This window comes from Setaria italica, chromosome VII (assembly GCF_000263155.2).
Source record: "Setaria italica strain Yugu1 chromosome VII, Setaria_italica_v2.0, whole genome shotgun sequence".
Classification (NCBI taxonomy): domain Eukaryota; kingdom Viridiplantae; phylum Streptophyta; class Magnoliopsida; order Poales; family Poaceae; genus Setaria; species Setaria italica.
In genome coordinates, this window is record NC_028456.1 from 34,990,929 (window position 1) to 35,002,321 (window position 11,393).

The 11,393-nt window shown below is 50.3% G+C and overlaps 3 protein-coding genes across 3 annotated transcripts; all 3 read right to left on the reverse strand.

Moving 5' to 3' along the window:
• Positions 1-246: 246 nt before the first annotated feature.
• On the reverse strand, positions 247-2,010 carry LOC101774154 (scarecrow-like protein 3). Its single transcript, XM_012847626.2, has one exon. The coding sequence runs from the start codon at positions 1,878-1,880 to the stop codon at positions 372-374; it is 1,509 nt and encodes a 502-aa protein (XP_012703080.1). The 5' UTR covers positions 1,881-2,010; the 3' UTR covers positions 247-371.
• A 782-nt stretch (positions 2,011-2,792) lies between these two features.
• LOC105914801 (scarecrow-like protein 3) lies at positions 2,793-5,412 on the reverse strand. The gene is made up of 2 exons (XM_022828141.1): positions 4,548-5,412; positions 2,793-3,999 (listed from the first exon to the last, which is right to left on the reverse strand). Exons 1-2 carry the CDS (start codon positions 4,923-4,925, stop codon positions 3,007-3,009), a joined length of 1,371 nt encoding a protein of 456 aa, XP_022683876.1. The 5' UTR covers positions 4,926-5,412; the 3' UTR covers positions 2,793-3,006.
• A 1,799-nt stretch (positions 5,413-7,211) lies between these two features.
• Positions 7,212-8,836, reverse strand: LOC111257977 (scarecrow-like protein 3). The gene is made up of 2 exons (XM_022828581.1): positions 8,453-8,836; positions 7,212-8,297 (listed from the first exon to the last, which is right to left on the reverse strand). The coding sequence occupies exons 1-2, from the start codon at positions 8,834-8,836 to the stop codon at positions 7,212-7,214; spliced, it is 1,470 nt and encodes a 489-aa protein (XP_022684316.1).
• Positions 8,837-11,393: the final 2,557 nt, after the last annotated feature.

An 11,393-nucleotide genomic window follows, 5' to 3' on the forward strand; every position in this document is an offset into this window, starting at 1 on the left:
GTGAATACACTTAACTTTTACCCGCCCTGAGCAAAAGTGAAAAACAAAGACATGGTGTCCACTTTCCAGTGACCAAGAGTGTTGCATGCATCATCCGACAAATGCAACTTGCAGCAATCACCCATGGTGACGAGCTTTTAGATTCTGGATGATAAAATATACAGCGAGAATCTTAAAACAAATATGACACAAGCTCCTCAATTCTCTCTAATTAACACTCCATACAGTCAATTCAAGCACATCGAATCACGGTTCAGAATGCAAGCAAATACGGCAGGGGAGCTGCTGTACAAGTGTACATACGCCCATGCATGCATGCAGCAGCTCCAGCTCAGCAGCTCTGTCAGTTCCGACGCCGCCGCCGCCGTGGCCTAGGAGCCGACGAGCCGGCCGGCGCCGTGGCGGCACGCGGCGGGCCTCCAGGCGGAGACGGAGTAGAGCGGCTTCCGGTGCCAGCAGAAGAAGAAGGCGTCCCCGCGGGCGTCGTGGACCACCTCGTACGACCCGCCCCACCCGAGGCTCTGCAGCAGCTTCCGCGCCTCCATCATGCCGCCGTAGCTCATCCCCACCCGCTCCATCCCGGCGGCCTCCATCCGCCGCCCCCACTGCGCCAGCCGCTCGTGCCGCTCCTTCCGCTCCGCCCCCTCCCGCGCCACCACGCCCCGGACCTCCTCCCCCAGCACCAGACGCTCCACCCACGCCCGCTCCGACGCGTGCTGCCGGTGGTGCGCCGCCGACGCCCGCTCCAGGCAGTCGAACAGCGACGCGTAGTAGTTGAGCGCCTCCTCGAACCGCTCCAGGAACGACGCAGCGTTGTGGTTCGCCTCCGGCTCCGCCACCACCATAATCTTCGGGCACAGCGCCCTCACCGCCTGCAGGAACCTCCCCAGCTTCGCCGGCCGCTGCTGCGCCGCCTGCACCACCGGGGACTGCGGCGACAGCGACGAGACCACGGACGATGCGTCCGGGCTCAGCTGCAGCCGTGTGTTCAGCTCCCGCTCCAGCAGCTCGCCGAAGCTGCTCGGGCTGGACCGCGCCATGATCTGGACCGGGGTCAGGCAGCTGCTGCCCGGGACGTGCCTCCTGCTCGCGGCGTCGTCGGCGGCCAGGAGCCGGTGCAGCTGCGCCACCACGCTGACGGCGAGCGCCTCGCCGGACCTGACGCGGAGGAGTTGCCGGAGCGCGTCCGGGTCAAGATCGTCGAGCCTCGCCTCCACGGAGCTGAACTGGAACGGGATGTCGAACGCCTCCGCCTCCCTGGCGAGCACGCCGGCCATGTTGGCGAGGAACTCCTTACCGTCGTGCACGGCCGTGACGCGGAGGTGCGGCGGGCCACCGCGGCGGCCGCGGAAAGCGTGGAAGAGAGCGATCCACTGCACGGGGTTGGCGGCCGGGCCGGAGAGGTCGACGACGTGCACGTACTTCTCCCCCTCCATGGCCTCGAGGATGGCGTGGTTGGTGGTCAGGTACGCGAGCTTCATGAACGGGAGCATGTCGAACAGGTGGCGGCGCGCCCCCGGGATCAGGTGCGCCTCGCCGGAGTTGGCTGTGGACAGCAGCGCGCGCGAGAGGCCCGGCACGAGGTTGAGCAGCTTCCGCGCCAGCGCGTCGGCGAACACGGCGGCGAGGCGCTGCAGCGTGTGGGGAGCGTCCAGGGAGGCCAGCTGCGTGATCTGCTCCAAGCAGTGGTTGGCGCGGTCGAAGGCGCCGGCGGCCACCTCGGCGGCGCACTGGTACAGCAGGCCAATCAGCCGCACGCCCTGCTGGTCGTGGCTCAGCTCCTGCACCCACGAGCCGTACCCGTGCGGCGACGGCGAGTACAGCGACGACGCCGGCGACGATGTCGCCGACGACACCGTGTCCTCCGGGAATATGTCCATGTTCAGACTTCCAGTTTTGGAGGTGGCTATGGACAATGGATTGCTGCACTGGATGTAGCGGTAATGAAGGCGATCGAGGACTCCATTGTTGGATCTTGTTGTGTTCTTGGTGTGGCGACAAATGTTGCAAGACTGCAAGGTCTCGAGTTCATACGTTCCTAGGTGGTAACCTTGTCATGGGATGCCAAAAGGGACAGGGCAAAATTGGATTCATATGCGGCAAGGGCTAAGTGATAGTCGTCTGCATCTCGGTGGAATAACTAGGCAGATTGGAATTATTCTCTTGGAAACATATCTGCAACATTTGGATCATGAGCTACCAGACAATTTTGTGATCAACTCCTCCGGTCCAGGCCATCACAAGTGTATCCACAATACAAAATTGCGCAGAGATACAAAAAGGTTGGCAGAAAACTCAAGCTATGTATTTGTTTTCCATGAACAACCAGTGAGGTTCATATGGTGCTAACATGGCTCCAAAATTTGCATTCATGCGCAAAGTAGATTTTCCCAGAGGACAAGAAGCACACACCAGTTTTGTCAGATTTACAAAATGTTAGGTGATTGCAAGGTGGCCCTTCTTGGAGTACTCATCAGCATTTGACCAAATGCTATTGTTCTCGACCTATAATGCTAACTTCTGCTTCTGTTTTGTAGAAATTTTAATGTAGGGGAAGACAGCGAGGAGCAGGCCCTATATTTTATTGTTTGCTAGGAAAAACATGGCCAACGTAAGGATGACATCTAACATCTTAATATGCAATTATAGGAGCTTATCAGCACAAATACGCAATGTCAATGGCGTATACTTTGGCAACTTTCAAAACAGATATTGCTCTCTGCTTTATGTTCAGCTGGAGAGCAAAAGGAATAGTGCAATAGAACTTAACGAAAACAACACATTTAGCATTGTACCATTAAGTGCCTCTGCTGGTTCCCATTCAAGTGGTTAAGAATTTTCAGTGAAACAATTACAATCCTTTCATCTATACATAATCATGCTTCAGACCAAATGTTGTATACTACTCTAAAGGGGGAAAAAAAAAAGAACTGCCAGACAAATCGCATCACTAGCTAAACGGAAAGGCAACTATGATGAACAGAGGCGCCTAATTTTCTGGCCATATTATTTGGCACTGTGGCTGACTAACATATGCTCTCTGCTCCCAGAAGTTGAGCCTTTATGTGGCCTCCATGCTGATATAGAGTACAGATGCGTGGAACCCCAGCAGAGCAGAAGGCAATCACTTTCTACCTTGCTCTGACATCCATTCAGTCCAAAGCTCATGAGCTTTTGATTACCCTCCCAAATGGCATGGAAGCTGAGTGGCACATGATCAAACCCAGATCTATTCATGTGCATTGCCCACTGGCTCAGCCTTTCATGTCGCTCATACCGATGGACTCCTTCACACACAAGTATGTTCTTGATCTCTTCCCCCAGGATCATCCTTTCAACTCGTGCCCGCTCATCGGACCTCCGCGGGTTGGCTGCAATCACTGCATGGAAGCTGTCAAAAAGGGCAGCATAATAGTTAAGAGCCTCCACAAACCGGTCACAGAACAACAAGGCGTTGTGGTTTGCATCTTGCTCCATCATCAACATGATGTTTGGTTTGAGCACACAGACGGCATTGAGGAAGTTAACCAGCAACTTCGGTGTCTGACACTGAGGGGACGGTGTTTGTGGATAGTTCAGTGTGGAAGCTGGGCTGTACACTGAGCTGGACATCTGCTTAAGTTGTGCGATGTTTGCCATTTTCTGGAGCTGACCAATACCAGAACAGCTCACATCATCAACCACGAGTAGGCGATGCATCTGCAGTGAGCAGCTGATTGCAATTGCCTCACCATATTTTATGTCTAGGGTATTGCGAAGATTACTGAAGTCCAAGGTCTCAAGTCTGCCAATCACCGAATTAAACTGGAATGGAATTTTGAGCATTTCAGCTTCCTTAGATAGCAGCGCGCGCATGTTAGCCAGGAAATCGTTGTCATCATGAACAACGGTGAGGCGTACTTCAGGTGGTCCCCCTTGTCGCCCATGGAAGTCACGAAGGAGCTTGAGCCACTGCCTTGGGTGGGAGGTTGAGCAGGACAGGTCAATAATGCGAACAACCTGCAGTCATTAGTGGCATCAGAAGGTCACAGGCATGCATATACTCGAGATATAATTTCTTTATCATTAACTGCCAGCCTGAGCATTGTACTATGCAGGCCTGCCTTAGAGGTTCGAACCTTCTGGAGTTTCAAACTTACTTTATCAAAAAGTTAAGATTAATGGAAAATTTGTATCTAAATGGGCTTTGACTTTAATGACTGTTTCAAAATTATATAAAAAAACTAAAACTGCGCTCAGTCAAATTTGGTTGCCTGAAACCTAAGCTGCAATTGGAACTTGGATCAATTTTCAACGCATTTAACTATTGCTCAAAAGAAAACTGTGAGGATGTATTGCTACTAGACCAGAATTATCAGAAAGCAAGCAAGCAAGCAGCAGCGTTGACACCAAACTAACCAATTTGGTTTCAGCCTTTTACGAATGGAAAACTAGACATGAAAATAAAGTCTGGAAAACCTAAGTGTTTTAAGCACAAAGTAGATACGGAAGTCACTGTATTGGACATAGCATGAATACTTGTATTTTATATTATTGTATACTGTGACCTGTTCATCCTCCATTGCTTCAAGGATTGCCCGGTTAATGGTGGCGAAGCCAGTGCTGATGTAGGGGCTGAGGTTAGTGAAGTTGAAGCGAGCAGTCTGAAGGATTGACTGCTCGAAGTAGTCGGATGGATGAATGAGGGCACCAGCAAAGCCCTGGATGGGGCAGAGAAGACGACGGGCTAGGCTGTCAGCAATGATCAGGGACAGACGTTGCAGCGGCCCATCAGCTATGGAGGTGAGCCTTTTAATCTGACTAAGATCAATGTCAGTCTTCTCAAAGGATCCCTCGATTACATGAGTGGCACATGCATACAGGACTGGGCCGAGCTGCGCCAAGTGATCCGCTATGCCCTGATCCTGCAAGAGTGGCCTGTACATCACTCTTGGTATGTTCAAGTGGTAATTTGGTTTGGGTGGTTTTAGCTTGAGCAACTTTTCTACTTGTTAGCACTGCCATATTTATAGCATGTCCATAGCATGAATTACCTGATAAGGGGGTTTTGTTCTGTATAGGACAACACTAGGACATTTGGAAGCAGTCATGGTAAAACACAATGTTTGACATGTTGAGTGGTCCGCATTGAAAACGAATACTATGGGAATGTTCAGTTTGTTCCCTTTGGATTTGTCCCCTTGTTTTTTACATATCCACCAGGCACTAGGTAGTAAAAGACAAACTATGGCCTGAACCTAGTTACTATTGAAGAGCATGCTGTGAAACTTCCTCAAAACTCCCATTGTTGATGGCTCACGTGTTAAGAATTCCTCCTGCATTGTGGAATAAGACAAAAAAAAATGTAGTATTCCAGAAGAGATGTGGCTTCTACTCCCTCCGTTTCCAAATGTAGGTCGTTTTGGCTTTTCTAGATACATAGGTTTTCCTATGCATCTAGACATAACTCTATATTTAGGTGCATAGCAAAACCTATGCATCTAGAAAAGCTAAAACGACCTACATTTTGGAACGGATGGAGTACTGACAAAGGGGCGTATCTAGTGTTGAAAGCTCCCACACAAGGTAGGGTCTCGGGAAGGGAATTCCTAGACAGCCTTACCTTTGCAAAGTTCTTTTAAAATTCTACAAAGAGGCTAGTTCGAAGCCAGGATCTCCGGGCCACAAGTGGAGAGTCGCCAGTTCTACCCTTCATGTGGCTTCTACTTGCAATGGCAAAAATATATGTAGGCAATGCATATTGTTATCATCTTCTGGAAAATGTCCTTGGCTGAAATTTGAGTCACTAAGTAATTGTCATCGTCAGAGGCATGTGTGACAGGCTGGCCACCCGAACATCCAGTTGTGCAGCCAAGTAAAATTGGTATGGAAGACACTGATCTGAAACATGGTCAAACATGTCTGGATGCACTATCTTTTCTCTTGATAAGAGTATATGCACTAGTCATTGGAAAATTGGAATTTAGCCGCGTGGCTAGCATAATTAAGAAACATACTGCTGTGGGACTTGGAATTTTTTCAAAATGGCTAATTAGATATGAACAGGACCGTTTGGTCTCGATTCATGAATAGAAAAATCGTAATATGGACAAAGGACTACAGAGTGTGATAGATCATAGACCATGACTGGAACAAAGGTGGGTCAAGAACCTGCAACTAATTTGGTAATCCACGGTAGTTTCGCGTCATTTCACCTTACAAGCTAAGGCGCAGCCATTAACTGAAACAATCAACCAGGGGAAAAGGTTCATTTACCACAAGAAGCCGTGACCTAGAGTCCGGGGAGAGCCGGGAAGCGCCGCGCGCGCGCTGGGCGTGCCGGTGCTGCCTGGGTGATGGCCGCACGAGGGACCCTCGGTCTGCATGAAGGAAGTCTCGGCTTCCTGGCGGAGATTAGCTATCGCCGGCGCGCCGCCGACTGCCGCCGCGTTGTTGCGTTGCGACCGCACGACGACGAAGGTGGGCACTGACTGGTGGGCTCAACCGAACAAAGATACGTTTGGGCTGCGGCCTAGAGCCCGAGACGAAGCAGGCTATGCGGGCCGTCAGCTACAGCGTAGCCTTGGCCCATAAACTGACTGAAAGATTAGTAGTATCTCAGCCGAAGTGAGCCGAAGTAAGTTAAAGTGACAGGAGAGTATGAGACTCGTGTATCTCCTGTCTCTATGCATAAACAAAGATGCGCAGAAAAACATATTGGTTGGTCCGGTGTAAGATGCCATCCTGCATAAATCATGCCCCTGCAAGATCTAGTCAAGTCTCGTCTAGAGGGGCGTTTGGTTCCCTTACTTACATATTTTTAGCACCCGTCATATTAAATATTTAGATACTAATTAGGAGTATTAAATGTAAACTATTTATAAAACCCATTATACAGATGGAGGCTAAACGACGAGATGAATCTATTAAGCTCCATCATTAACAAATAGTTATTGTAGCAGCACATTGTCAAATCATGAACTAATTAGACTTAATATTCGTTGTTTAGCCTCCATCTGTGTAATGTGTTTTATAAATAATCTATGTTTAATATTTTTAATTAGTATCTAAACATTCTATACTAAAAATAAGCAAAGAATCAGACGCCCCCTCCCTACCAATCCTTCCTACCAATCTCTCACTGTCTTGCTATGAGCTCATCAGCTCATGCAGGTAAGTGTAACACGGTGTTTACTCTCCCTTGATTAGACCGCCATTAGCACATCAACTCCTCAAAACCATGTGCAGGAGCCGGCGGTGCTGGCAGTACTGACAGAATCACAGCCGATTCCATAAGCGGCGTCTCTGTCGGGCCGCCATGCCGAGACCGAGTAGAGAGGCCACGACCTCCAGCACAGCAGCAGGCACCCCCCATGCTCTCTGCTCTCACAGCCTCCCACTCCGCACCTCCTCAGCACGTCGTCCCCCTGCCTCAATGCGATGTAGCTCAGGGGCACGCCACGGAACCCGGCGACCTCCATGCGCAGAGCCCACTGGTGCAGCCGGTCGTGCCGCTCGCGGCGGCGGGCGCCCTCGCGCAGGAGCACGTCCCTGATCTCCTCGCCCAGCACCGCGCGCTCCACCTCCGCCCGCTCGGCGGCGGCGGGCCTCCGGTACGCGGCCGCCGCCGCGTCAAGGCTGTCGTAGGCCGCGGCGTAGTGTTGGAGCGCCTCGGCGAAGCGCTTCCGGAAGGAGACGCCGTTGTGGCTGGCCTCCTGTTCGGCGAGCACCACGATCTTGGGCGACACCGTGGCGCGCGCCGCGGACAGGAAGCCCGCCAGCGCCGGCGGCATCTGGAACGGAGGGGTGGTTAGCGGCGGCGAGACGAAGCCCAGCGGCGTTGCGGGGCTGCGGTAATAAGGGTCGTCCTCCTCGCATGCGGCGCCGCCGCCGATGCTCGGCGGGCACGAGTCGGAAGACATCTCCTGCAGCCGCGCGACGCTCGCCGTCTGGTTGAAGCGGTGCCCGGCGCTGAAGCTGCTCGCGGCGTCATCGGCGGCGGCGAGGAGGCGGTGCAGCCGCAGGGTGCAGATGATCGCGCGCGCCTCGCCGGATTTCAGCCCGAGGACGCCGTGCAGGTCGTTGAAGTCCAGCGTCTCGATCTGGGCAGCGACGCAGTGGACCTGGAGTGGCACGTCGAGTTCATCAGCTTCGTCGGTGAGCGACTCTGATACATTGGCGAGGAACTCGTCGTCGTCGTGGACGATGCTGAGGCGCAGGTGCGGCGCGCCCTCCGGCCGGCTACGGAAGTCGCGCAAGAGCTGGATCCACTGGCACGGCTGCGCGGCAGGCCCGGCGAAGTCGATGACATGGACGTTCTGTTCATAGTAAAGGCGACACCATTTTTTTAGAACAAAGTATTTTACGGTAAATCTGATAGTGTCACTACTTCATATTGGTAGTAATGCCAATTTTGCTAGGTTTTAGCAGAGTTATTTTATTAATTAGCTCTGTGTTCGCTGGACCATCAAACCAGAACCTTTTCGTTCTCCATGGCCTCGAGGATGACTCGGTTCGCGACGGCGACGGCCGCCTTGGGGAAGGGGCTGAGCTCGAAGAAGCTGCGGTGAGCGGCCCTCACGCAGCGGCGGTCGAGGTGATCGGAGGGGTCGATGAGCGCGTCGGCGACGCCCGGGACCATGGGGCGGATCAGGCGACGCGCCAGGCAGTCGGCCACGGGCACGACCAGGCGCGGCAGCGGGCCGTCGCCCGTGGAGGCGGCGAGGCCCGTGGCCCGCAAGAGGCAGCGGGCTGCTTTCTCCATGGACCCGGCTTCTACGTCGGCCGCGCACTCGCAAAGGGCCCGGCCCAGATGCGCGAGGCGACTGTCCGGGCCGTTCTCAGTAGGAGGATGCATGGTTTGTTCCGACAGACTGACAGTGCAAGGTAAGGTCACCTACACGCTACAGTTCCAGTGTTCTGACTAGGAGCAGGCCTTACAAGTTGATGGCCTTGAAGCATTTATACTTGAAGACGCTTGCAATCTAAGCTGTCATGGCGGATTTGGTGAGAAAAGATAGGATTTCTTTTACTGCTAATCATGGGGATTTAGATGTAAAAAATCAGGTTGGGGCTCATATGCATCTGAGACAACTAGGAGCCAGATGCTGACAAACTAACCTCGTTGGAGCAATGCTGCTTTGGATTGGAATATCCAGTTTGTTGCCTTGGGGTTTTCGTATCCATAGGAAGCAACGGACAAATTTACTTTGTGGCCATCCTCCCAGGACTACGGAGGACAAAATATTTTCGATAGCCGCCATGCTAGGTAAATTTCCTGCATTGTACTGCACTAGGACGACTAGTAATCTGCAGTGTTCGGACATGCGCTTGTCTGGGCTTTCAGCTTGGTAATCCAGAAATGCAGGCGTGGGGGCCCAACGCGAGGCTGATCCGGCCCAAAACAGTGGCAATGCAAAGTCTCAGTGATCCAGCCCATTACCACATGCATATCGACACTGGCGATTGTGGTATTTTTCCACAAAGAAAAGAGAGAAGTCTGTGGTGACATGCATTTAGGAGCATCACGGTTTCACAGACAAATACGAGTACTGTAGTACAGTCCATCAACTTGACGTTGAAGTTACTGACAAATCAAAACTATTAGTAATAATGGTAGGAGTACTATATAACATTAATGCATGCAGTGGTATGGCCAGGCCAAGCCCAAGCCCAAGCCCAAGCCTTCGTGTTGCTCTACTTTTCAGCACGCAGCAAACGGAATACCGGGCCCTCGTCCTTGTCTGAGCTACTGTACAGTTGACACCAAACGCTGCTAGGGTCTCTGCCAAAACAAAATGCATCCACACCGGCAGCAAACGCTTTGGTTGGCCTAGCTTCTGTTCTGTGTGCAGCGGTCAAAGCATACCGGATCGTACGCTGCTGATTGCTGCGTCCTTGTATGCCTACAATGATCTTGTATCATTCAGACGATTGAAATATACAGAGAGCTGCATCGTCAGAGATCTAGGCATGCATGGCCAAGTGTACTCCTGCGTGCAGTGTGCTTGTACTGACGACGATACGGGAGTACCAAACAGTAAAAAACCCTGCTGAGAGTAGTGCAAATATAACAACAGGATTGGAAGACAGATAAAAAGGAAAAGGGGTCAAAAGTAACTGATTTCCTCCAGTCCTATGTCTATGTGAGTATGTGGCACGATTGTTTCTGCATGATGCATGCTGATCGCGTGCATTATATTATACGCAGTTTTACACACATAGCAATATTCACAAGACCAACATGACGATGTGAATTATTATCTCTTTTAAAACCTAAGGCAGGAACTGTGCCAATCTGAATGAAGTAGGAAAAGTTCCATGCTCCTGAACTGAGTACAGCTGCGCATACAATAATCTGAGAACGACCGAGGCTTGAATTGCTTAAATCACTTGAAAGGGAAAGCTCTTATGCATATATTGTATGGTTTAGGTGCATGGTAGTACTTTAATTGTCCCATATAATGTGCTTGTAGGCTTGTAGCTAATTACTTACCCAAGTTATGCATGTCCCTCCAATTATATAAAAAATTAGAGGATAGAGTAAGAGTTTTCATATACATATTCCATTTGTTAATTAAACTATATATGAATTTTACCCAGTATGAATTTGCGTCTCACATAAACAACCAAAGAACATATGAGATAACCGAGTTGTTGCTTTGAGTTCAAAATAAATCAAAAAGTTTGAATGCCCATTTTTACCAATGAAATTTTAACTTTGAATCAAAGTTAACAGGAACATTTGAATATACAAAATAGCTGCCCTTGTACATCCATGTGGGATTCTAGGTATTCAGCTATTTCGTGGTGCACGTGCACCGCTACTTCGCAAAGTAATGGCCAATTTCTTTTTTTTTTGGCACATTTTCTCCCACCTCTTTCCTTTTGGGGGCGGCCGCTACTTACTGCATCTTTCATTTTTAGGATGTTCCTTGTTATTTTTTTGGTTCACAATTATTTTATATAAAAAAATGTCGATTCAGCATTGTATGTTGGCTTAATGATTTTTGACAAACTTGTTGAGTTAACGTTGTAGGTAATATAATATTTTACGAATACAAACAATACAATTTCTTTTTTTTTGGGTGTCCACTATGTAACGAAGTAGTGGTGCACCACTAAATAGTAAACCTACGTTCCAGCTGAAGCAGAGATGTGTAATGGGTGGTCGAGAAGGACGAGGGAAGAGATGACGAGCACACACAGGTGGCACTGAGTGATGATGAGAGGCATGAAGAACGAGTTGCAATCTCTTTGTGAGATAGGAAGAAAAAGAGACAAATTGAGAGGTTATTAAATAAAACATGGACATTCGCTAGATATGCAATATCAAAGGTGCTCATGTAAAATGATAAATATAATTTAAATATAAAATGGGCTAATAACAAGGCTTTAATTTGGTCCAAAATATT